At 44.4% G+C, this 25,277-nt stretch overlaps 1 protein-coding gene across 2 annotated transcripts in view; it reads left to right on the top strand.

Annotated features, from left to right (window-relative positions):
- Positions 1-1,125: 1,125 nt before the first annotated feature.
- TCP11L2 (t-complex 11 like 2) overlaps positions 1,126-25,277 on the top strand; it is a 41,304-nt gene continuing 17,152 nt past the window's right edge. Inside the window, exons 1-6 of one of the 2 annotated variants that reach the window (XM_030856176.3) lie at positions 1,127-1,311; positions 9,711-9,902; positions 13,239-13,374; positions 17,654-17,774; positions 18,785-19,005; positions 20,889-21,025. In XM_030856176.3, coding sequence (XP_030712036.2) covers positions 9,746-9,902; positions 13,239-13,374; positions 17,654-17,774; positions 18,785-19,005; positions 20,889-21,025 — 772 coding nt within the window. In that variant the 5' untranslated portion in view covers positions 1,127-1,311; positions 9,711-9,745. Of the gene's footprint in view, positions 1,312-9,710; positions 9,903-13,238; positions 13,375-17,653; positions 17,775-18,784; positions 19,006-20,888; positions 21,026-25,277 lie in introns of both variants that reach the window. The other variant, XM_030856179.3, reaches the window with a different exon arrangement.

Genomic DNA, 25,277 nt, shown 5'->3' with positions numbered 1-25,277 from the left:
TGCCCTCCTTTAAAATGTTGCTTGTCTGGTTCTTTTTCTAGAACCAATTTTGCTTTCACAATCCAGACATGATTTCAGCACTAAATGGAAGTACTTGAGCCTATACAAAAGTCACTTACATTCTTGCATGAAACTGTCTCTCAAATAACACCAATGTACACCTGACAGAAGATACAGTGGCTTTCGTGTGTGCGGTTGGGGGAAGGGTGTTTCTGTACACTCTGAAGCACACCCACAGCAAAGCCGAACAGTAGGCCTGACCGCACCGAGCTCCCTGGGACTGCTTATTTACATTAACCGCTGTCGAAACTTCTCCGGGAGATAGATGCCCAAGAACCCTAGGGGAAGTAAGATGCTTTATCTTTTGCGTCCACACGAAGTTTACGTCTTCAGAGAGCCTGGGTGGGTGTGACTTCCAGGAGCTAATCGTTCTGTCCAGTCATATGCAAATCTGGACTCCTGCTTCTGTGGAGGTGCAGACACAAACATAGGTGACAAGTTGGTTGCTGACGTGAGTGGGAATGCACTTGCCCGTTTGTGGGTTGGGTTGTCTCAGTTTAGACCGTGTGATAGTGGGCACTTAACTTGGATCGCCCGGTCTAGATGAGGGGTGTTCGGGCTGTAAAAGTTCCACGCGCGGCCGGGGACCTAGCAGCATTGCTTACGGTGGTGCGCCCCGGGAGCCCGGGGTCGGGGGGGGTCAATCCAGCGCTCCACAAGCACCTCCGCCGGTGGCTCCGCCCTGTCCCCAGAATCCCGGCTCCGCCCCAAGAATCCCCGCTCCGCCCCGTCCCCAGCGTCCCGACAGGCCCCGCCTCCAACACGGAGAGCTGGGGATGGCACCGCTGCCCCAGTTCCGTAAACACTTCTCTCCCCGCCCCTAGCAGTCCCCGGACCGCACCACTCTCAGCCCACGGGGGGGAAACCGTTCCCTCTCGCACCCAGAACACACCCAATCCGAGCTCTCCTTGGCCTCTTTCATCCGAAGCTGAGGGAAATGTCCTGTATTAGGTCAGATCTGTCAGAGCTCGGACATGGAAGCTGAAGTGCCCTAGATTTCCCCTTCTCCCCGATGCCGTCTTCCCCCCTCTCTCCGGTTACGTGATGGCCACGCCGTGGCTGCCTCTCTAGAGTCCCTCCCGGCCCTTTAAATGCCGCGTGGGGGTGGGAGGGGGCCGGGGAGGTTGAGGGTTGCTGGACTCGTGGGCTTCTGAGGTGTTTATGCCGTGCTGGGCGAGGGAACACGCAGAGACGCCCGAACCGGGCTCACTCAGTCGCCTTTCTCCTCCGCCTGTCGCCGCGTCGGAGCCGGTGCGTACCATCCCGGGGAAGGGGGTCGCGGGCTCTGAGGCGATGGGCCCGGGTCGGCGGAGGGACACGTCGCCCCCGGGCAGCCTGAGGGTCTCCCCCACCCCACCTTGGAGCGCCGTCCTGGGACCCGGGGGCAGGGGCGGTAAAGGCCCGCTCCTTGCTCCCCCAACCCGCCACATCACCTTGTTTGACCTCGAACCGCTGTCCCGCGTGGGAGCGGGACGCGGGCGCCGAGTTGCCACGGTGGGTGTTGGAGCTGCCGTGGGCTTTGGGCCCTGGAGGCGCCAGGGTCGGGGCCGCTTGGCCTCTGCTTACATCCCCCTGGGTCCGTGCCAGCGACCGCGCCGCGAGCGGCTTCCCACCATCGGGGCTCCGGGAGCGGGCATCCTGTCGCCTGCAACCCCTGGCCCGGGTGGGCGAACTGAGTCGCTGTCGGGGCCGGGAGGGGCCCCACCTGTGTGTTTGGGGTTTGTTGCCCGGGTTTCCTCGGTGCTCGGCTCGGCCTACGCCGTCCCCTCCCCCAAGAGTTTGTTTTGACAGGAAACGTGCCGCTGGAGGGGAGGGGCGCCCAGAGGACATGGGCGAGGGGTGTGCCGATGCGTCCCCACGACTGTACCCTCAGTTGCGGGGAAGAGGCGGGACATGCCCACCAGGCCCGGGCTCGAACCCCTGGGGCGGTCAGGGTTGCCTTGTGCTTCCCAAGGCTGCTACTCTGTGTGGCGCCACTTCGGGTCACAGCGATGATTTGAGGTGGCACGTGGGCGAACGTGGTTAAGTGTTTTCGTTAGTATTAAGAAAAACTGTTCCCTTAAGCCGAGCGACTTCACAATGATATAAAGTTTCCTTTCAAACTAAGTGTATCTAAATGCAAAAATCTAGTTCAGATAAAGAGAAGTGTTTGATAGAGCACAGGTGAGGATGGAAATGTGGAAACAGGCGTGAAGAGTGGCCCTCAAGTGACCAAAGTTTATGCTGTCTTCGATGGTTATCCTGTTACTTTCACCTTGAAGAAACTAGACAAGCTGTCCTTGTCCCCGGTCGGCCCCTCGGCCCCCAAGATCCTCTTGGCCCCGTGGGTCTCCAGCCCAGTCAGAGACCTTGCTCTGTCCCACCTGCAAACTTAATGAGGTTATGACAGTGGTTCCCACTGCAGGAGGCGCTCGGCCTGTCTTTTCCTCTTGCCTCCAGGGATTTCATCTATCACCCTGGCAGCCCGTGGAGTTTGCCTGACTTGAAGTGGCCCAGAGCTGAAGATACCCAGTCGTGTGTGGAAGCAGCTTCAATGCCATTTTGTGGAGGGTTGAGGGCCCAGAGGGGGAAACAGGTACTAAAACAGGCCAACCAGGGGTGGGAGAAGAAGTGTTTTCAAGTGTGAAAAGTGCCTAGAAATCCTTCTCCCTGACGTTGTAATGTTATGTGTGGCGTGAACATCTGCTTTTTTAGACAATGACTGGCTTTGTTGGCTTTTATCTAGCTCTTTGTTGGCTCTAATTTGATGAAGACCAGTATTCTCTAGCTGAATGGAGCAGGCACCTACCTCTCTGCCCTGTGGTTTTTGCTTTGCTGCGTGTGAATAACTTTTTAAGCGCTGCTGCTGTTTAGGACTGGTTCTAAAGCAGCACTTTGCAGAAGATGAAGATTTTCCCTTATCATCTGCAGTGTTTTCTTCAGAGCCCAGTCCTACTCCTCTGACTCCCTGCCCTTTACTACAAATATATGAATGCTTGTCTTTGCAGCTGACCTTGATCTGGTCTTGAAGAATGATACCTGCTAGATATTTCTTGAAATTTTCTTTTCATGACTTAACCTTAATTGAATGGGTTCCATTCCTCAGGACCCTACTGGATAATCTGAATAATTCACTTCAAAATGCTTTTGACTCATGCTATCTATAAGCAATTAACCCTTTTGATAATATTTGGGTTTTAAGGAGGGATTTTGCAGTGCATAAAGGATGGCTCCCTGATAGAGGATTTTCAGTCAATCTAGTGGGGTGGTTGAGAATAAGTTTGGTCAATGGACTCTTTCAGTGATGCCCTTCACGGTATAGCACTTAAGCAGACACCCCGGGGGTAAGGTCAGCTTGTTACCACATGTGCAAGTGTCCACATGGTAGTGCGTGGATCGATGGCAGAGTGGGAGAGGAAAGAACGAGCAGTACACCAAATTTTCTGCAGCCATCCTAGAGTGGTAAAGAGCACAGGCTTTAAGGATCCACTGCCTGGATTAGAGTTGTGCCTCTGCCGCTGCTATGAACCCTCGAGCAAATAACTTAACCTCTCTGAGCCTCAGGGTCTTATCTATAAAACAGGGATAATGATGATACCTTAGCTAACAAGGTTATGATGAAGATTCAAGAAGATAAAACATTTTAAGCACTTATCATGGGGGCCGAGCCATGGTAAGTATTCAATAACTGTTAACTCCAATTGTTATTATTTGCTATCAGTTAGCATCAGGAGGTTGGAAAGGCACAATGTAAAAGTTTCTCTAAGCTCTGGGACTGTGAGTCTTTGCTAATTTGCACTGGGAATTGGAGAAGGGAGATGTAGCTTCTTCCCACAAGGAGCTTAAAATTTAGTGGCGAGACAGATTTGCAGAAAACAACTATCGTACTTTAAATGACTGCATAATGGGAATATGAGCAGTGTGAGTGAGGCAGAGGAGAAGGGCGGCCCAAGTTGTCTTTTGAATAGAACGTGGCTTAATTTGTTCATCAGTGATGCTCACTGAGCTCCTTCTCTATCCCATGCGGTGTTCTAAGCTCTAAGATGACAAATTTAAATGGAATTAGTGGAGATATTAAGGAAGGTCACTTTGAAGTTGTAACATTTGCTTTCAAATCTGAATGACAACAAGGCTCCAACCACACAGAGATCAGGGAGAAAAACATCCCATTGGAACAGAAAAGCAGGTGCAAGTGCTCCAAAGGAGGAAGCTTGGCATGTCTGAGGAGCCCAAAGAAGGCCATTGTGTCCAGAGCATGAAGGATTAGGGGGAGAGTGGTAACAGAATGAAGTGGGCAGAGGCCAGATCACAGAGGGGTTATAAACCACTGCCAGGAGACTTCTTAAGAAAAGGAAACCCACCTGGAGAAGAACTCTTAAAAAGGATGATTTCTTTTGCCTTTTCAGAAGGACTCTGGGCGATTTCCTGTTATATTCACTAGGCACTGTTCAAGAAGGACATTGGGATGGGTTTGACTGTCTAGAAGAGTTTCTGTAATAGAGTGGATCTAAGCTATTGTAGTGGTGTGAACAATCAAGATCTGAAAACTACAGGAGACTGGGCTGTTCTGAATTAGACTTGGACTTTTGGTTCAGTACTTCTTCCCTTTTAACCTTTTGCTTGGAAATAATTTCAAACTTACAGAAAAAGTTGCAAGAACAGTACAAAGAACTCCCTGTTGTCTACCTTTTACTCATATTCACCTATTAACCTTTTGCTCCATAGGCTTTATTGTTTTGTCTTTTTCTCTCTCGTTGGAGAGAAAGTTGCATATATCGCCGGCCTTTTTTCCTAAATGCACAATCACAGCACATTTATCAACTTCAGTAAATTTAACATTGTAATACAGACAGTAGATTCAAGTATTGTAACCATGTTGTCAATTGATGTAATAATGTTCTCTTTTTTTTTTGCGGTACGTACGCGGGCTTCTCACTGCTGTGGCCTCTCCCGTTGCAGAGCACAGGCTCTGGATGCGCAGGCTCAGCAGCCATGGCTCACGGGCCCAGCCGCTCCGCGGCACGTGGGATCTTCTCGGACCGGGGCACGAACCCGTGTCCTCTGCATCGGCAGGCGGACTCTCAACCACTGCGCCACCAGGGAAGCCCTAATAATGTTCTTTATAGCATTTTTTTCTTTGGTACAGGATGCAATCTAGGTTCATCTATTGCAGTCGGTTGTCAAGTCCTCTTTCATCTGGAACATATCCTCAACCTTTCTTTGTTTTTTATGACATTGATATATTTTTTTAATTCATGACTTCCTCTAATAAGAATAAAATAATAATTGATATCTGTCAAGCACTTAGTAGGTGTTTAAGTACTTGACATAGACTATTTCAATTAATCTTCACAACAATTCTACAAGGTAGATAATAGTATTGTCCCCAATTCATAAATGGTAAGTTCCCTGTCTCCAGTCAGTAAATATCTCGAGTTGAGATCAAGGAACCAGTCCATCTGGCTCCAGAGCCAGTGTTCTAACTGCTTCGGTGACATGTGCATTGTCACTGGTGGATCTTTGCAATCCTGAACCAGTGCAGGATCATTTGCAGATAGAGTTTGCTGCAGAAAGGAAATAGGAAGTAAAGCCGGTCTGGATGCAGCCTGAGGATCACTGGCAAATTAAAAACTGATCTCTGCTCCATATGTGCTGGAACACGGGACTAGCCCCTTCAGGTCTCTGTAGCTGTTCTCTCCTCTCTAAAATGTCAGTGGTCATACTGCCATTCGTTCAACAATAAGTATTCAAGTGCCTGCTGCCTCCCAGTCATTGACCTTGGAAAGAATGACATAATACTGCCTTTATTATTATAAAATGTGGAACGGTACAATGAAAAATGTGATGATTCTCTTTGAATAGTGACTCACTGGAGTGTTGGAGGCTTTGTTTTGGCGTTATCTTCTCTCTTCACATTGACTTTACATTTGGCCAGTGAGTAAATCCTCCCAGGTAGGATGAGAAGTGGTGTTCCTGGAAAGTTGTTTGGTTTGTTTGTGAGTCGCAATGGTGACGGTTAAGTAAATCTAGGTTTGTCAGTATGAGAAACATTACCTTCCTTAAAGAAACAACCTGTTTTCGTTATCACTATTCTAAGAGAGAATCCAAAATAGCTTTAAAAACAGTCTAATTACCGTCAGTGTCTTTGAGTCAAGTAGCTTTGTCCCCAGATGACCTGTATGGAAACCAGAGACCAAGAAAGGTAAGAGCAAGTGTGAAGGAACTTACAGAAAACTGTTTACACCATGATGGGCCATTTGCTTTTGCTTTTTGTATTTCAAACAAATGCAAGAATTCTGTCCTAGGTTAAATACCGGTCTTTGTTATCTGTAAGGTAACATGCTTTTATCATCATGGAATAGAGCTGTTCTTCCCTCTAGAGTTTTTAATGACTGAAATGATGATAATAACAACTACTAAAGCAAATAATACTAACAATAGCAAACATCTGTATCCTGTTTACTCTGTGTCAGACACTGTTCCAAGCACTCTACGTAGATTGACTGAATGAAATCTCACACCAACCCTGTGAGTTAGGTATTATTAATATGAGGACGCAGGCGATTTCTTGATAGAGTAATAGTGTGCATTTTGGCCTCAAAGAAAAGTTTCTGCTTGGATCCACTAAAACCCAGATGTAATGTGGAGGCTTAACTAAACAAGAGTTTCTAAACATTTTGATGCTTTTACATTTTCTGTTACATCCCCTATGCCAGAAACTCTACCTCTAGTGAATTGTTGGAAGAAAGCGTAGTTGCATGTTATTAAGTATGTCTACGATGAGCGCATTTAATTTCTCAGAGCTTCTAGTGATGCCTCATGGAACTCTGGGTTTATAGCATGTTAGCAGTTCCTTACTAAAAGGCACCTGGTAGCTGGCCCAGCCCCCTCAGAAAAATGAGGTGAAGAGAGCAGACTCGATGTGGATAAAGTCATGCAGCAAATCAACAACAGACCCAGGCCTTACACCCAGGACTTCTACCTCCTAACCTAGAGCTTTTTATTTTTTTTAATCTTTGTACTTAGCTGCCTTGTTAGACACAGTTAAGAAACCTATGAAGTGTGCTGTTCAGCTGGAGTAGAAAAGTGAAATGGAGAGTTATAGCTATTAACCCAGTTCATAAATTCCAATGGATGGAAGCTCTTATTCACTCTTACTTGGAAAAATAGCCAAAGTGAAGAGAAATTGAGGGCAGAGCATCACAGCACAGTTGTTACAGTTGAATGAATGAAAGAAATAATGAAATGGAAACAGAGTTTAAGATATTCTAGTAAGAGTGTGACAGGACCAGGGAATATTGAGTCTTAAGCCTAATAAAGCAGGTTGAGGTGGTAGGTACTCTGCTCCAGGCCTTGAACTTTGACAGCAGCAGGGCTGTAAATGTGAAGTGATAATCAGTTTGCAAATGTTCTGGCTGCAGCTGTACCAGATGGGATTCAGTGATTCCCATTCAGCTAACACCAAATGAATATTTGTCACATACTTGACACTGATGATGGTGGGACGAGACACCGTTCCTGCCTATTAAGGAGAGTCGGAAGTAGCCACAGGAGGAAAATAGCTACAAGGGTCTAAGGTGCTATTGTGCAGATACAAGAAATGTGCTGCAGGTGTACAAAGAAGAGTGCCCTTAGCTCTGGCCACGGCGTAGAGGGAAGGCTTCCTGGAGAAGCTAGCATTTTCGAGAAATGCCATCAGTGAGAAGTAAAATGTTGGCGAAGAGAGAAGCCTAGAGGGAAGGGTACGCGCAACAGTTGGGATCTGGGGTTCGGTGGAATTGAAAGGGTTGGAGCAGACCCCTTTCTTCTGTCCTCTGTCCTCACCCCCATCTGTCCCCCTTCCAGCAGATGGGAGTTAACGCTCAAGGAGAATCTAGTTTGCCTGCGGCAAAGGAGGTGAGTTCACTGCCGAGGATGCCAGGGGTCGGCCCTCAGTCTGTGTCCGAGATGGTTGGCTTCTGGGCTTTAGGAGAAGGCGAGTGTATCTACTGGGGAGCTTCCTGGCAGCTCGTCCCCACTCCCTGCCCTTCGGTTTGCAGAGGCAGCCTCCAAGTTGGTGGTTTTCTGTTTGCGAAAGTGGTAGGCTGAGCACGGGTGCATTTCTACAAGTGGCAGGACTGGAGAGGTTGTTTAGGTGAGGCCAGGGGCAAGTGCCCTTGGCTTTTGACCTTTAGTAGGTCCCTCTCAGGCCCATCCATTTCTCTGTCATCACCCGAAGGATAAAGAATAGCACTGTTTCTCTCAGCAAAGGCTCGATCCCCCTACCTTGCTCCCAACCCTGCCTCTCCTTTCGCGTGCTTCCTCAGCAATGCCTTGGTTTCCCGTTCCTTGTCCTCTAGCATCTGGCACACGCAATTTTAGGTAACTGGACTTGAGAGCCATGAGAAGATGGCCCTGTGTATTTTGTTCACTGTTACTTTTCCCAGTGCCTGGTGCATAGTAGGCACTTAATACACATCAAAGGAATCATTGAAGAAACTGCAGGCATTTCCAGGCATTCCATGGGTAGTTGTGGTTTCCCGTTCTGATAGCTTTAAAAGCTCTGAGTATCTCATTGCTGGCTCAGGTTTAAAGAGATTCAGTGAACCTTTACTATCATTACCATCTGTTCAGGATTTGAGGTGCCTTTCTCCTCGGGCCCAGGTTTCCCCTCAGTGTCAGCTATCACCACACTCATATCAGGGCCAGCTTCCTCCCAGGCCTGGCTGAGGATCCTGGGATCAGGCCTGAGCGTCCTGGGTACCCAGGATCTCCTTTCCAGTGGCTGACTGGGCCCAACTGCCCTGCCCTTCCCTGGGAAGCAATCTGATGTCCCAGAAACAGCCGTGGATATATACAGCATAAAACCAGGGACTGGTTTTATGGCACAGTATGTCTCCTAGTGTCTGTTCTCCCACCAACCTGTGAATCAGGATCTTTTGTTCCTGTTTGTTCATTGGATGGCAGTAGGTACTGTCTAAAGCACAAACGAAATACCAGGCCTTACTCTTCATAGCGTGACAGTTCATGGGAAAATGGAGGAGAAAAACCTATATACTTGCTGGCCAGAAATTTTAATTAGTCTTCCTCTTCCCCTAGGAGGCTCACAGACAACTAAAAAGGCTGATTTCAAAAATATTTTATTTAAAACAAAGACAGAGGAACAATAATAATAGCAAACATTTGAATGCTGTGCTAAGCACTTTAATAAGATTAATCCTGTTTCATCTTCAAGCAACCCTATGAGGTTAGTCTTTCAGCCCAGCTTGACTCATGAGGTAGGGAGTTAAGTGACTTCTCCAAGGTCACATGTCAAAAGACAGAACAAGCTTCAAACCCAGAGCCCCACACTCTCACTCTTACCCTCCCACGCTTTAGCACCCTCAGGAGGAGAGAGTGTGTGCTCTGCGCATTGTTTTTTGAGGATGCTTTATTGCTGGGGGCTGCTCCACGTTCACACCAAGTATGTCCTGTGTGAGCTCACACCTTGGCTGTGGAATCCCTTTCTGGAAGGCAGTCTTGCAGGCCTAGTGATAGCCTGGCCCGGGTGCCATGGGAGGAAGGAGGTCATCTTCTGGGGGCCTTTCCAGTGCTGTGACACATGCGACACGGCTTTCTACGTTGAACGAAGCACCAGCACCACTGGAGGGAGTACCGCAGAACGTTGACACAGGGTCTGTTTGTCTGTGCAGGTGCTGTCTCTTTACCCACACTCCAGTGACACAAAATGCCCTTCAATGGTGAGAAGCAGTGTGTGGGCGAGGACCAGCCAAGTGATTCAGACTCTTCCCGGTTTTCCGAAAGCATGGCTTCGCTCAGTGACTATGAGTGCTCCAGGCAGAGCTTTACCAGTGACTCTTCTAGCAAATCCAGCTCTCCTGCTTGTAAGCCAATGGGGAGTGGAGGTGGTTCTAGACACACATGTTGGATTTTAAAACTCGGAAATGAATGAGAGCAAAGTACTGACTTTTCCCTTCTAGATGTACTGGAATGGCACTGCCAGGGCCCTGCAGCTGTCTTGTACATGCTCTCAGCAATAAATTACCACTGATGTTTACAATCTGCCCATTTTTATTTTCATCATTGTCTCTGATCTGCTTTGGTTTGGCTATAAATCAGGTGTCCCAACCCCACCTGTCTTCTCTCTCGATTAGCAGAAAGCTACTCCTTCTTGAGATCATTTTTTGAGCCACATTCAATGGTAAATTCAAATCGGTCCTTTCTTGCTTACATGGAACGAAACTTGCCCCAACTTAAGGGTCAGGCAGGAAATGAAATAATCTAAAGGGTTTCCTACTGATTTCAAAAACTGTTGTGCAAATCACCCCAGAAAAGTGCCCACGAGGAGAATTACTGCACCAGGAGTACGAGAAGGAATGAAAGGAGTGCCATGGTGAAGGGAGATGTCTTTTTCCTTTTTTGCGTGTGATAGCTAGAAATGTGTGAAGACGTGTGTTTGTCATTTTTTTTTTAGCTTTTTAATTGACATTTTGTATGGGAAATATAACTCCTTAAGCTGCCCAAGCAAATGCAGAGAGAAGCAACTAGCATTTAATATGATCAAATGCCCACTTCAGAAAAAGTTTGTTCATTTGTATTTATTTATTTTAACATCTTTATTGGAGTATAATTGCATTACAATGGTGTGTTAGTTTCTGCTTTATAACAAAGTGAATCAGTTATACATATACATATATTCCCATATCTCTTCCCTCTTGCATCTCCCTCCCTCCCACCTTCCCTATCCCACCCCTCCAGGCGGTCACAAAGCACGGAGCTGATTTCCCTGTGCCATGCAGCTGCTTCCCACTAGCTATCTGTTTTACATGTGATAGTGTATATATGTCCATGCCACTCTCTCACTTTGTCCCAGCTTACCCTTTCCCCTCCCAGTGTCCTCAAGTCTGTTCTCTAGTAGGTCTGCATCTTTATTCCTGTCTTGCCCCTAGGTTCCTCATGACCTTTTTTTTTTTTTTTAGATTCCATATATATGTGTTAGCATACGGTCTTTGTTTTTCTCTTTCTGACTTACTTCACGCTGTATGACAGACTATATATAGGTCCATCCACCTCACTACAAATAACTCAATTTCGTTTCTTTTTATGGCTGAGTAATATTCCATTGCATATATGTGCCATATCTTCTTTATCCATTCATCTGCCGTGTATTTATTCTAAATTAGTACATTCTCATTTAAAAAAATGGAAAGGTAGATAAGTAGAAAGAAAAGAAATTATCGCCTATAATGTCACCCAAAGATGACAGGTGATAGTGCTTTGTCATATCTTCATACTGCAGATAGATATACATTTGTATATGTATGTGGACTTTTTTCACTTATTATTATAACTAAAATATTTACTCATGATAATGTTTTTTTTAAAACGTTTTTATGACTGCTTACTACTTTACCAAGTGAAAATACCATCAATTTATTTAACCTCTGATTTATCATTGGGCATTTAGTTCATTTCCTTTTTTTTTTTTTTTTTTGCTGTTACAAATAGTGCTTTATGAACATCGTGGTGCATAAAGCCTTTCTAGGAATTCCTTTGGATATAATTGGATTGCTGGACCAAAGGATACAGACAGTTTTAAGGAGAATCTTAATGGGAAAGAGAATTGGCAAAAGAATTTATTAGCAGCCCCCCAGCTTTCAGTGCTTTTTCTCACTCTTTATTACTATACATGGAGTTGATGTCTCCAGCAGGGTACCTAGGTGTCCTGAAGAAGGGTTTTACTAATTGTATATCAGCATTCCTTCCTCCTCCTCTTCTTCCTCTTCCATCTCCACCTTCTCCACTACCTCCTCCTCTTCTTATTTCTAAAATTATTTTAAGGACTTCCCTGGCAGTCCAGTGGTTAAGGCTCCGTGCTTCCAATGCAGGGGGTGCAGTTTTGATCCCTGGTCTGGGAATTAAGATTTTATATGCCGCGTGACGCAGCCAAAAATTTTTTTAAAAATAAATTATTTTAGGTAGCAAAGTATTGCCAGTCAGGATTGTTGTTTGAGGTAATGATTTTTAATTAACAGAAGCCAAGAGTTCCAACAACGATTTCAAAAAGACATGACTTGTTAATTTTTTGAATAATCTTTACAGATAACTAAAATAATTCTTTACCCACTATTTCCTACTGAGAAGTAGATTATCAGCTTATCAGATTTATTTTATTTTAATTATCTACATTTATTGAGTTCTTACCATGTTCTTTACTTAAATTATCTTGTTTAGTCACCTCAGGACAGTCCTACGAGGAGGTAAGTTATGCTTCAACGAAGTCAAATGATAACTACCAATTAGCAAAACTTAGAATTGTGCTATACGGCATATACTTTTCAAAATTATAGTTTTAAAAAAATCAGTTCATTTTGAGTCTGCTTAAATTAATGGGAGTTATGAATTACAGAATAAAAAGTAGTCATCAATTTCCTGTAGAGTACATGTAATAAATGCAGATATCAATATTCGCTAAAAAATGAGGTGATTTAATTTTTAAAAATAACTTATAATAGGCTATATTAATAAAATTTTCTCAGAAACATTTGACAATTTATTTTCTTTCTTTTTTTTTGAAGTTGTAAAGAATAGTTTTATTGCTTTGCCAAGCAAAGGGGCCACAGGGGGCTAATGCTCTCAAAACTGAGTGTCCTGACCTGGAGGGGTTAGTGAGGAGTTTTATAGTAATGGTTCAAAGAGGAGGACGTGATCAGCTCATGGGCTTTCTTCTGATTGGCTGGTGGTGAGGTACGTGGGAGTCAGCAGCCTCAACCTTCTGGTTCCAACTGGTCCTGGGTCTGAGCGTTGTGGCAGCATATAGTTAACTTCTCCCACCTGGTGGGGGTTTCAGTATCTGGTTTCAGGATTTAATGAAGCTCAGGTTCTTGATGTCTCATGGCAGAAAGAATTCAGTGAGAGACAAAGTGATAGGTAAGAAGTGGATTTATTTAGAGAGAAACACACTCCACAGACAGAGCGTGGGCTATCTCAGAAGGCGAGAGCGACCAACAATTTATTTTCAATACAGTAACTGAAGCTATCAAAGGAGTTCTTAAATTTTTGGAGCCTTAAGTATTAAGCGGGGGAATCGATCTATTTTGATAATATATTCTTCTTACTGAAAATATATGTTGGAGTAACTTAAACCCTGTGTGCATCAGGAGGCTTCATTGGATGACAACTCCTTCCAGAGCATTAACTGGTTTTTGTCTTCCTTTCAGCAACAAGCCCTCCCAGAGTTGTAACATTTGATGAAGTGATGGCTGCAGCAAGGAACTTATCAAACATGACTCTTGCTCATGAGATTGCTGTAAATGAGAACTTTCAATTGAAACAAGATGCCCTCCCTGAGAACAGGTAACCTGGAGGCATGTGTTGTGCATAACCTGTGCTGCAGATGTGTGTGTGTGTGTGTGTGTGTGTGTGTACTGCAAACACAGATTTTCACACTGATTCCTGGACAGTCTCATATAATATCCACTGGGAGTTAACAGTATTTATTTTAGTTCTCTAACAAGGTCTTATAGTTGTTTTTAAAACCACTCCTCTAGGGTATATGTTACTCATAATCTTTAGAATTCAGCTTATATGTCTCTTCCTGAAGGAAGCTTTTCCTGACATTCCTGAGCTCACTAGACTACATTAAATCCCCTTCTAAAGACTCCTATAGCCCCCTCTACCTCCCTCTTGTTAAGATGTTTTATAATTTTAGGTTCAAAGTCTGTCTTTCCCACTTGACCAAAAGCCCCATTAACGGAGAAACTATGTCTATGTTGTTTGCTCTGTCCTTATTGCCTAGCAGAGTGCCTGACATATAGTACCTGCTCAAGAAATATTTGCAGCCTGACTTATTAAAAACTAATATTCAGGTTGTGAAAGATAAGTAAGTGCAGCTGAGCTGCCAAAGTGGTAAGAGGTGATCCAGAAGCCTCTGGAGGGAGGAATCACAGCTGCATAGGCACCCCTGGTTAACCTCATGCCCAAGGGGTCTCTAGTTAGAGCCATGCCCTTATATCCTACCTCAGTCTTTCTGGTTTTAGTGGCTCACAGGTCCCCTGGCACAAAAAGGAGAAAAGTCTTGTAGCCGTTACTGCAGGTAAATAGTCTTTAGAGGGAAAATTGGCTCATGGTGGCGCAGTGGTTGAGAGTCCGCCTGCCGATGCGGGGGACGCAGATTCGTGCCCCGGTCCAGGAGGATCCCATGTGCCGCGGAGCGGCTGGGCCCGTGAGCCATGGCCGCGCTCAGCCTGCGCGTCCGGAGCCTGTGCTCCGCAACGGGAGAGGCCACAGCAGTCAGAGGCCCGTGTACCGCAAAAAAAAAAAAAAAAAAAATGGCTCATGGATAACGGCACTGAATCTTAAAACTCACAGTGCCATTCATAAATTGGGAGGCATTCTCTCTGTCAATTAAGACAACATATAATATTTGATTCCATTCAGAACTTTTTTTGTTTTAAAGCAGGAAATTAGTAAACACAATAATTTTCCTTCTTTAAAATATGGATCATAGACTTCCTCCTGGGGATGTTGTTTATAATAATCACTAATACTTTTTAGGATTACTGGCCAAAGTAGGTTTATCTGTTTGGTTTTCTATGGTGACTGCATTTTACCATGATCCTTTATATCAGCTGGGCTGCTTACACCCCCAGGCCAGGCCACCATCGTCTCTGACCTGTACTCTTTGTGTCCTAACTAGTTGCCCAGTCTCCATCCTTAGCTCCTGCATTGTCCATCCTCCACATCCACAGGTAGCCACAGTGATCTTTCTAATGGGTAAATCAGATTAGATCATGTCTTTGCTTATAGAACCCTTCAATGGTTCTATTACACTTAGAATAAAAATGCAAACTCTTTAGTATGGTGAGCAAGGTCCCCCTTCACTGACCATGTCTCTTCCTCCTTTTCCTGCTGCCTGCTGTGCTTCAGCCACACTGAAGCTTCCTTGCTGATCCTGGAGTACACCAGCTTGATCCCGTCCCAGGGACTTGGACCTTCTTCCTTCCTTTTTTTTTTTTTTTTTTGCGGTACGCGGGCCTCTCACTGTTGTGGCCTCTCCCATTGTGGAGCACAGGCTCCGGACGCACAGGCGCAGCGGCCATAGCTCACGGGCCCAGCCACTCCGCGGCATGTGGGATCTTCCCGGACCGGGGCACGAACCCGCGTCCCCTGCATTGGCAGGCGGACTCTCAACCACTGCGCCACCAGGGAAGCCCCTTCCTTCTTTTTTAATGTTTTTCCCGTAGATCTTCACCAGCTGCTTTCTTTTCCCCATTTGGGTCTCAGCTCTAAGGTCGCTTACTGTCTTAGAGAAGCTTTCTTCAACCACCCCGCCAAATCGGCACCTCTTCATCACTGTGGACCACATTGTCTTCCTCTGCCTTCCTTGTGGCTCTGAAATTGTCTTACTCCCTTTCAGTGTGTTTTTCTTCTGTCTCTGCTAATATGTAAGCTTTTTGAGAACAGAGGCTTTCTTTTCACTACACCCAAGCACCTGAAACAGGGCCTACCACATATTGAATTTTGAATAAACATTTATTGACTAATAAAAATGAATTTTTGAAGTTAAAATAAGTATGTTTTATGCAGTACAGAAAAGACAAATTGGGAGTGTTTGTGCTTTAAATTCAAAAGTTGCAAATACAGGCTGAATGAAGGCCCTTTAGGATCAGACAGACCCCGGGGTTTGAAGCCTGGCTCTGCTGTGACCATATCTGAGCCTCGCATTCTCCACAACACTCACTCTAAATGCATGTTCCTGGGCATATAAGTGCCTTGCATGTAAGTACTTTGATACTGTGGAAGGTACGAATTCCCCTTCTCTTCATTTTCTGCCACGGCTAGAAAATGTGAGCAAGGGAGACAACATGTAGAGTTGGGACACATTACGTTTGTTTAAAAGTGAAATAGCGTATCATTAGCTGCTGATTTTTCAGATGACCCTCCACAATGACCAAGTCGTTACTTTTTTTTCTTTTTTTTATCAAAGCATAAGCGTTTATTATTTGTGACAAATAAGGAGACAGGGTGATAGCTCTCAAAGCACTGTCTCTTGTTACTCTTTAAAATATGGCCGACTCTCATATTTTACCAGGTGGGGGGAAACACTTGGTAAAATAAGTCAGGTTTCTGATACCAGGTAGGAGTTAGCTCACTCCTGGTTGGGGCCTTCAAGCCAAGTACACGAGGCCTGTAAAGTTCAGAGCGAAAGTCTGTCCCAGCAACGTTTGTCCTTCTCATTGTTCTGTAATTGCTCGAGAGAGTCTCAAACATTGGAAATGGCATTTATGTTGAATAAATCTATTCAGGCAACTAGAATAAGTTTTCACATTTAAAGTGGCTGAGTAGAATATAGTATTCGCACTTACGGAAACCGTTTTAACTCATACTCCTCAGAAAGCTAATTTTCACTTCTCATAGCATTATTGTATATTTAGCTATTTGTACTTTAAAAGAAAAATTAGGAGATATGCTTAACTATCAAATTACTAATTCATTCACCATGCATTCAGTGAACCCTCAGTAAATGACAAGTGTTATGCTAGGTACAGTGGCAGGTACCTAGAAGAAATGACCTCTACCTGAGAGAGGTGTATAGCCCTGTGTGGGATAGAGACTTGCAGGTAATTACAGTTCAGGGAAATACGCGCTTTTCTAAAAGCTGTTGCAAAATGGTGTAGGAGTTCAGTAGGAATGTGTGTTTTATTTATTTATTTATTTTAAATTTTATTTATTTATTTTTATGGCTGCGTCAGGTCTTAGTTGTGGCACGCAGGATCTTCGTTGAGGCATGCAGGATCTTTTGTTGCGGTGCACGGGCTTCTCTTTAGTTGTGGCGGGTGGGCTCTGTAGTTTGTGGCTCACGGGCTCTAGTTGAGGCACGCAAGCCCAGTAGCTGTGGCGTGTGGGCTGAGCTGCCCCGCGGCCTGTGGCATCTTAGTTCCCCGACCAGGGATTGAACCTGCGTCCCCTGCACTGGAAGGTGGATTCTTTACCATTGGATCACCAGAGAGGTCCCTGTGTGTTTTAACATACACCTATTTTAGGGCATTGACGTACAGGGTAAAGCAAGGTGGCCACCTACTCTATTGTTAGCTTTTCCTAGGAAGGCTCCTATTTCAGCAGTTTTGGTCTGGCCAACTTTAAATGGGACATCTAAGCTGAAGCTGGCAGGCAATCAAATGCATGTCTCCATGGGCCAATCTGTTCTGTTCCATGCCATGAAACTTCAGCTGTTAAGGAAAGAGCAATTTTGCCATCTCATCCCCAAAATCTAGACCAAGTCTAAAAGTCTGTGTAGAAGAGTAGCTAGGTAAATTATGGTATCTCCTTAGGACGAAATTTTATGAACATATCAAAAGCTATAAGGAGGAAGCATTTAAAAAATCTAGGGGAGACACTTAAGACAGAGTATTAAATGAAATAATATTGTACAGACTCAGTATTAAAACAATTATATTAAAACAATGCATTCATTGAACATATGTCAAATACGTCAAAAGATTAATAACAGGATTATGAGCAATTTTTATTCTCTGTTTTTCTGCATTTTCTAAGATTTCTACAATAAGCATCTTTCTTTTATAATCAGGAGAAATAGTGCTTATTTTAAAATTGATCCATTTCATTCCTGTAGCTTGGCCGGTAGAGTGAGGCACGTTGTCCACCAGGCCTTCTGGGACGTCTTGGAATCAGAACTGAACGCTGAGCCCCCTGAGTATGAACACGCCATCAAGCTGTTTGAAGAAATCAGAGAGGCAAGTTGATGTTGTCTGTATTAATTAGTAATTTTCCCCCCAAAGGCTGTTTTCGTGTCCTGCAGAGAGTATTGGAGACTCTTCTGAAACCCTGAGCCAGTTCAGTCATCGAAAGGGTTTTTTCCTGCACCTCCTGGAATGGGGTGCAGGCTGGGAAAACAGGGCAGCGGCAGGAACTCAAGCCAATGCTTAGCATGTAGGGCAGTGGCTGTGGTGCTTCAGAGCACGGAGCCTGAGTTAGATAGACCTGCTTTAGTGACAGGCTCTCTCTTCTTAAGTCTGTCTCCGGAGTAGTTGTGAGAATTAAATCAGATGACAGTCATAGCTAACTTTTACAAGACACTTGCTCTGTGCCAAGCACTAGATTATTCATTTATCCTTACTATAATGCTGTGAGGTAGTTATGCCTGTTATTATCTTATATAAAGAAACCAAGTTCCCTGACTCACCCAAGGTCATGCAGCTTTGAGGGGTGGAAGGGATTTGAACTGAGGCACTCCGGCTCAGAGCTTGTTCTCCTAACCACGTGCTGTGTCTCTAAGTACAGTGTCTGCTGTGTAGTGAATACACAATATAGGTTGCTCATATAATATGTAATATTTCACATGTAAATATATTATACTAATAGAGCCCATGGGGATGTTTCTATTCGCCCTTCTTTAAAGGGTTCTTTTGGAGCCATGATCTGCAACTTGTCTGTGCACGGTTTCTCTGTAAACTTTTTGAAGTTCTTTCAATAGTATTGCTTCCTTGCCAGTTGTTTTCATTCCTATAGTGTTAGTAACTTCCCATGGGAGGGGAGGGGAGGCTTTCATTCAGAAGACAGAGCTTTCTTTTTAGAGTCAGGACCCTGGAGTGCTCCTCTGATCCACCACTTGATGCAAACTTCTGTGGCATCCAGGGCATTAAAATATGGACAGGGAGCTTGGTCATCTAGACATTGAAATTAGAAATGACAACCTTTATTCATGTAAGGATGCTGTTAATTTTTCTTTCCTTTCCCTGTATAGGTTCTCCTCTCTTTTCTGACTCCTGGTGGCAACCGGCTTCGCAACCAGATCTGTGAAGTTTTGGACACAGACCTCATTAGGCAGCAGGCTGAGCACAGTGCTGTCGACATCCAAGGCCTAGCCAACTACGTCATCAGTACGATGGGAAAGCTGTGCGCTCCTGTGCGAGATGATGATATCAGAGAGTTAAAGGCTACCTGCAACATCGTGGATGTGCTGAGGTTAGCGGTTCTGCTGCTTGCATTTTCTTAGAATACCTTTGAGTTCATTCAGAAGGGAAGTGTGGGAATTGAGGAACACAGAATAAGGGTTCCTCCTCTCCCAAAGGAACCCTTGACCCTAGGAAGAAACCACCTAAGCAAGGGACAAGTCAATCATTTATTGTGTGCATGGAGTTTTCACACTGAGTGACCCAACAAGGTTGTTAGCTGGCAGTGCTGGGCCCTAGAGGTGCAGTGATGAAAGACGCAGAAGCAATCTCTGATGCAATCTCTGATTACAGTCTAGTGGGGAGGCAGCTCTTGAACAAGGAATTACAGTTGTGATAAGTGCTATGAAAAGGGAAGTAGAGGGGATTAATGGAGCCTCCAGCAGGGGGACCTAACCTAGTTAAGGATCCAGGAAGGCTTCTTCATTAGTTAGGGTACTGCTAGCTGCTATGCCATGTAAACGCTGAGTTCTCAGTGATTTAACCAATAAACGTTGTTTCTCACTCATGTCAGAGTCCGAGTCAGGGATTCTTGGTCAGGCAGCCTTCCATGTGTCATTCAGGGACCCAGCCTCCTTCTCTCCTTGGCTCCACCCTTGCCCAGCTCCTTGGAGTCCTTTACATTTAGCTGGTGAATGGGAAAGAGATCATGAGGAAGGCATATCCAGTGTTTAACCACCTAGGCCCAGAAGCAATGCATTACATTGACTATACCTAGTCCCATGGTACCACCTACATTGAAGGTGGCCTGGGAAACGTGGCTGCTGTCTGGGAACACATTTCCCAGCCACAAATCCACACTGCAGGAAGGCAACATGGACCTTTGGTGGTCGTCTAGCTATCTGTGCTGCAGCTTCCCTCAGGAAGTGATGTGTACAGTAAGATCGTAAGACTCTAATCTGGCTGTGTAGACAGTAATTTCTTTGTGATCCCAGAGGAGAGAGGAGTCTGCAGTACTTTTTGCCATTGAGGGGAATTCTTCTCCTTTTTTTGAGAATACAGCCACATTGAGAACTAAGTTTCACCTAATAGTATAGGAAAGGGAAGGGGAAAGGAAGCTGGTTTGCATATAATGGGTTACTTACTTTATGACTCTGGGAAAGTTGACAACCTCTCAAAGTCACACTTTCCCCATCTGTAAAATAGGCTGTAAGTATCCTTAGAGTTGCACTCAGCTCTGGCAGATTGAGATTCTCCAGTTGTAGAATCCTTGCTTTGAAGGATTTTCTGTGGTGTTCATCTTCCTCGTGTATTGAGCACCTACTGGTTGTCACTCTCCCCTGCATTTTGTGTTCACTATCTCATTGACTCTCACAACATCCCTCCAAGGTTGATCTTGTCCCTTTCTTTCACAGATGAAGAAACTAAGGTTCAGAGAGATTGAGTAACTTGTTCCTGGCCACAGAGCTGGTCAGTTGTAAAGCTGCAATTGAATACAGGGCTGCCTAACTCTAAAATGCAGTGTTTTTCCCCCTGTGCTTTACTGCCCTGTCCTTTCTTTCCTTTTCTTTTTCTTCTTTCCTTAGGAACAGAAACAATGTACACTATGTTCAGACTCCATAAAATTTCAAATGAAGATTCCCTCTTGAATTTTTTTTGTCTCATTGTTAAGAGTCATTGTTTATGCTTCTTAGTGTCTATCAGTTTATGGCTGAATATAGTGGATCAGCTGGAGGTGTATTTGCTAAAGCAAATACTCTTGAGATCTCTGGAAGAATACATTTGGAATGCATGTATAATGCCTTTTGTGAAAAATGACCTTGTCAAAGTGATTGGAATTTTAAAACCGTTTCGTGGATGTTTATATTTTCCAGCCTGTAAAATTAGTAATAGTTAATGAATTTTAGATTGATTTCTTAATCACCTCTCTAACTATTTTAACTCTAAAATTTTTAGACAAATATTTCATGTCCTGGATCTCATGAAAATGGACATGGTCAATTTTACAATTAGGAGTCTGAGACCACATCTCCAACGCCAGTTGGTAGATTATGAGAGAACCAAGTTCCAAGAAATTTTAGAAGAAACTCCGAGTAAGTACAATATAAGTGTGTATATATATTGAAATTGGGTGAAAATATGATATTTTTATTTTTGATATCTTAAATAGTATCACTAAAGACTTTGGGCATTTCTGTTCAACATTTTTTTAACTTCTAAAATTGACATCATAAACTTATAGCTATTGACTCTGACCCAGGAACTGTGCTAAGCACTAGTCACTTTTTTTTTTTTTAATTTATTTATATTTGGCTGCATTGGGTCTTCGTTGTGGTGCACGGGCTTCTCACTGCAGTGGCTTCTCTTGTTGTGGAGCATGGGCTCTAGGTGCACGGGCTTCAGTAGTTGTGGCATGCAGGCTCAGTAGTTGTGGTGCACGGGCTTTGTTGTTCTGCGGCATGTGGGATCTTCCCGGACCAGGGCTCGAACCCATGTCCCCTGCACTGGCAGGCAGATTCTTAACCACTGTTGCACCAGGGAAGCCCTTCATACATTTACAAAACAAACAAACAAACATTTATTAAGCACCTCCCGTGTCCCAGACACACCTTGGGTGCTATGGATAGAGCAAAAGAGAATAAAGCTGCTGCCCCCAAGGAGCTGACCTTCTAGTGGGCGTGACAAACAAAAAACATGTATTGTCGGATGTGTTATTAAGTGCTATGAAGAAAAATAGGATAAAGGGACAGATAGTAACGGGACAGCAGTGAGGGTAGGGGGTGATTTTTAGATGCGGTGGACTGGGAAGGCCTCTCTAATAAGTAACTATTTGAATGAGGAAGGAATGAGGAATTAAAGGAATGAGGAAGGGTCATAGGAAGATGTGAGAGAATAACATTCCAGGTAGAGAGAATTGCACATACAAAGGCCCTGCAGCAGGAACTTGCTTGTGAAATTGGACAAACACAAGGCAGACTGTGTGGCTGGAGTGGAGTAGGCAGGAGAGAGTGGTAGCAGGTGAGGCCAAGAGGTAGGCAAAGGCAGGTCACAAGGAGCCTTGTTAGGAAATGAGAGTAATTTAGGTTTCATTCCAAGTGTGATGGGAAGTCACTGGAGCGTTTGAGCAGGGAAGCAACATCTGATTTTGATTTTTTAGGTATACGCTGGCTCCTGGGTAGAGAACAGATTGTACAGGAGCAAGAAGGGAAACAGGTACCAATTAGGTGGTATCGCAGATGGTGGACTGGTCCAGGTTGTAGTGGTGGAAGTAATGAGAAGAGGTCAGGTTCTGGTTGTATTTTGAAAATGGAGTAACAAGTTTTGCTGAAAGTTGGATGAGAGAAAAAAGGGAGTTGAGGGTGACTCTAAGCAACTGGGTAAAGAGTGATGCCTGTTAGAGAGATGGGAGAGGCCAGGGAAAGGTGGGAGATGGTATGGAGTCAGCATTCAGTTTTAGTTGTGTGAACTTTGAGATCTTGTTTGACATCAACATGAAGATGCCAGGAGGCATTTAGATATGAGACTAGAGTTCAGAGGAATGATGGGCACTGGGGATATACATCTGGGCATCATCAATATCTTTATAGTGGATAAAGCCATGGAACTGGATAGTAGCTAACATGTATAGAATGCTTACCACATTCTAAACACCTTATCTGTTTTAACTGATTTAATCTTTACCAAACTTGGGGAAATTACTCCCCATTTTATGGATGTGGAAACTGAGGCATAGAGAGGTTAAATCACTTCCCTCCACAACACAACCTGTGAATTACAGAGCTGGGACTCACCCCAAGCAGTTTGACTCCACACTCTTATCCACTCCATGCTCTTATCCACAGTATTACACTGGATGAGGTTACCTAGGGAGTGAGTGTAGATACTGAATGGGCCTGACCTGGGACCTCTAGAGCATCTAGAGCTTGAGAAGAGGAAAAGGATCCAGCAACAGAGACTGTGAAAGGGTAGCCAGAGAGGTGAAGACAGCCAGGAGAGGGTGGTGTCCTGTAAGACAAGTGAAGAACGTGTTTGAAGAAGGAAAGCACGATCAGCTGCGACAAGTGCTGCTAAATGGTCAAGAAAGATGAAGGCCAAGGCTTGACCATTGGATTTGACCGTGTGAGGATCCTTGGTAACTGTGATGGGAGCAGTTTCAGTGGACTAGTGGGCATTAAAACTGGACTGGAAGAGACGTCAAGAAAGAATGGGAGTAAAGGAAGTGTTACCTCATTGAATCCCCACAATTACTCAGTGAGAGAGGTACTGTTATTCCCTTTGTTTCACAGGTGAGGAAGCTGAGATGCCAGATGTTGGACAGCTGGCAAGAGGCTGGTTAGCTGGTTCCCTCATTGGCAAACCCTTGACAGCAGCCTCTGGGCTTTGGTTAACCACAGTCTAAGGCTGGGTTAGGTGATGCACCCACCCCACCCTACCCCTCGTGGACTGAGCTTTTCTGTCAAGGTGGTCAATATGATAGCCTCATGTAAACAAAGCCAAACAGATGCCACTTTAAAAGGGGCTCCAGCAGGCTGGAGCCTGTCCAGGGAAGAGGGCATGGGCCACGGAGGGTGACAGGAGGAACAATCAGTGAAGCTGGGCCCATTCTGCTTGATAACAGGGAGACTCAGGTGGGCCATGAGCACTGCCTTCCCTGTCGATAGTGATTCAGGGCTTTGGTTAAGCTCTGTAGGGCAGACTAGGACCCATGGGAGGGAAGCAGCAGACAGCCAATTTTGGCCTTCCTAGGAGCTGGAGCTGCTGTTTTAACTTTGGAATGGGCCTCTCTATTACTGATAGTAACGCATGCTAGCTAACATTTTGTTTGAGCACTTATTGTGTGCCAAGTCCTTACTATGTACCAAACACCATACGTTTATTAGCTTATTCAAGCTACACAAGTCACCCTATGAGGCTGGTGCTGTTATCACCTACTGTTTATAAAAGAAGAAACTGAGGTTAAGGTATTTACCCTAGGTGACTGCTAGTAAGTGGTAAAGCCTGGATAACCCAGCTATGTCTGCCCCAAAGCGTGTGCATTCAACCACTATGCAAAACTGACTCTCTCCAGACAATATATCGACTATCTTGGGGGGATTTGCAGAGAGAGCTCTAGCGTCAAGTGACAGATATGACTAGATGACTTCTAAGGATCCTTCTACAACAAAAATTCTATGACTTCAGAGCTATATTGTTTTGGCTTCAAAGGCAGAGAGGGATTATGGGACATAGAACCCTACATAGAACCTGGATCTGAAACCTGAACTATGATAACCACATTCTTAGCAGCATTTTCCTGAGATTCATTGGTTGGTTCCACTTGTGTCCCTGTATATGTGTATGTACACATGTGTGCAAATGTCTTCATGTCGTGAGTCAAGATAGCCTGTAATCTTGAACAAATTCCTTACTGTAGGGTTGAACTACAGTTTCATTCATCTCAAATGATTTGTTTCTCTCCTTAAAACCCAGGCTTAGTGACTTATATTTCATTTGCACCTTTCACATTGACTTGGATATTTCCAGAGATTTAAGAATAGAATAAATCCAGCTGTACAAGTAGGTCATTGTTGCCCAGATCTAAATATGTTCCCAGAGAAATCAAGAGTCCAGGAAGCAGAGTGTATGTCAACTATTAATTATATCCTCAAGTCACTCTGCCAAAAGTCGGCCACTGTGCCCTAGTATCAAAATAAGAGTCTTACAGTATTGCACAGAAGGACAAAAGTGTTGGATTTTTGTGTGTACATGATTTTTATAAAATAATTATTCAGAAAATTAATACAGAGAAGTACTCTGGGTTTCTTAATTGACTCCCCCCAAAATTGTATTTTGCCAACAGAGAGATTTTATATAATTGCCCTATTAAAATATACCCAAGAAAGCCTTAGGCAGTGATTGGGTGATGTATTAAATGTCAACAAAGTAACCACATTAGATCCAACAACTAAATTATCTGTAGAAAGAATGGCACATTACCCCTGGGGGGCTGGGCCACAAGTAATTTTTCAGATACTCAGAAAGAAAAGGTTTTATTTATTTAGATAATCTCTTATATCTGATAAAATGTTCTCAGGAACTTCATTTCATGTGGTTCAGAAATCCTTATGGGACATAAATGTTTTTCAGAAATATATAAAACTGCATTATGATTGTCTTTGCCTGGCACCCAAGGCATTCAGGAAATATTTATGAAACATTTTAGAGATGAGCAAGCTGATGCTTAGCAACGACCTGCCCAGAGACAGAGCCACACAACTGAGAAGTAGCGGAGCTGGGACTGGAAGCCAGGTCTCTCATGGCCAAGTCAGGAGTAAACCAAGCTGCTGCTTTGGCTCCTTTCTTTGG

The sequence above is a fragment of the Globicephala melas genome, chromosome 10 (assembly GCF_963455315.2).
Source record: "Globicephala melas chromosome 10, mGloMel1.2, whole genome shotgun sequence".
Taxonomy (NCBI): Eukaryota; Metazoa; Chordata; class Mammalia; order Artiodactyla; family Delphinidae; genus Globicephala; species Globicephala melas.
This window is presented reverse-complemented; position numbering and strand designations above follow the sequence as displayed.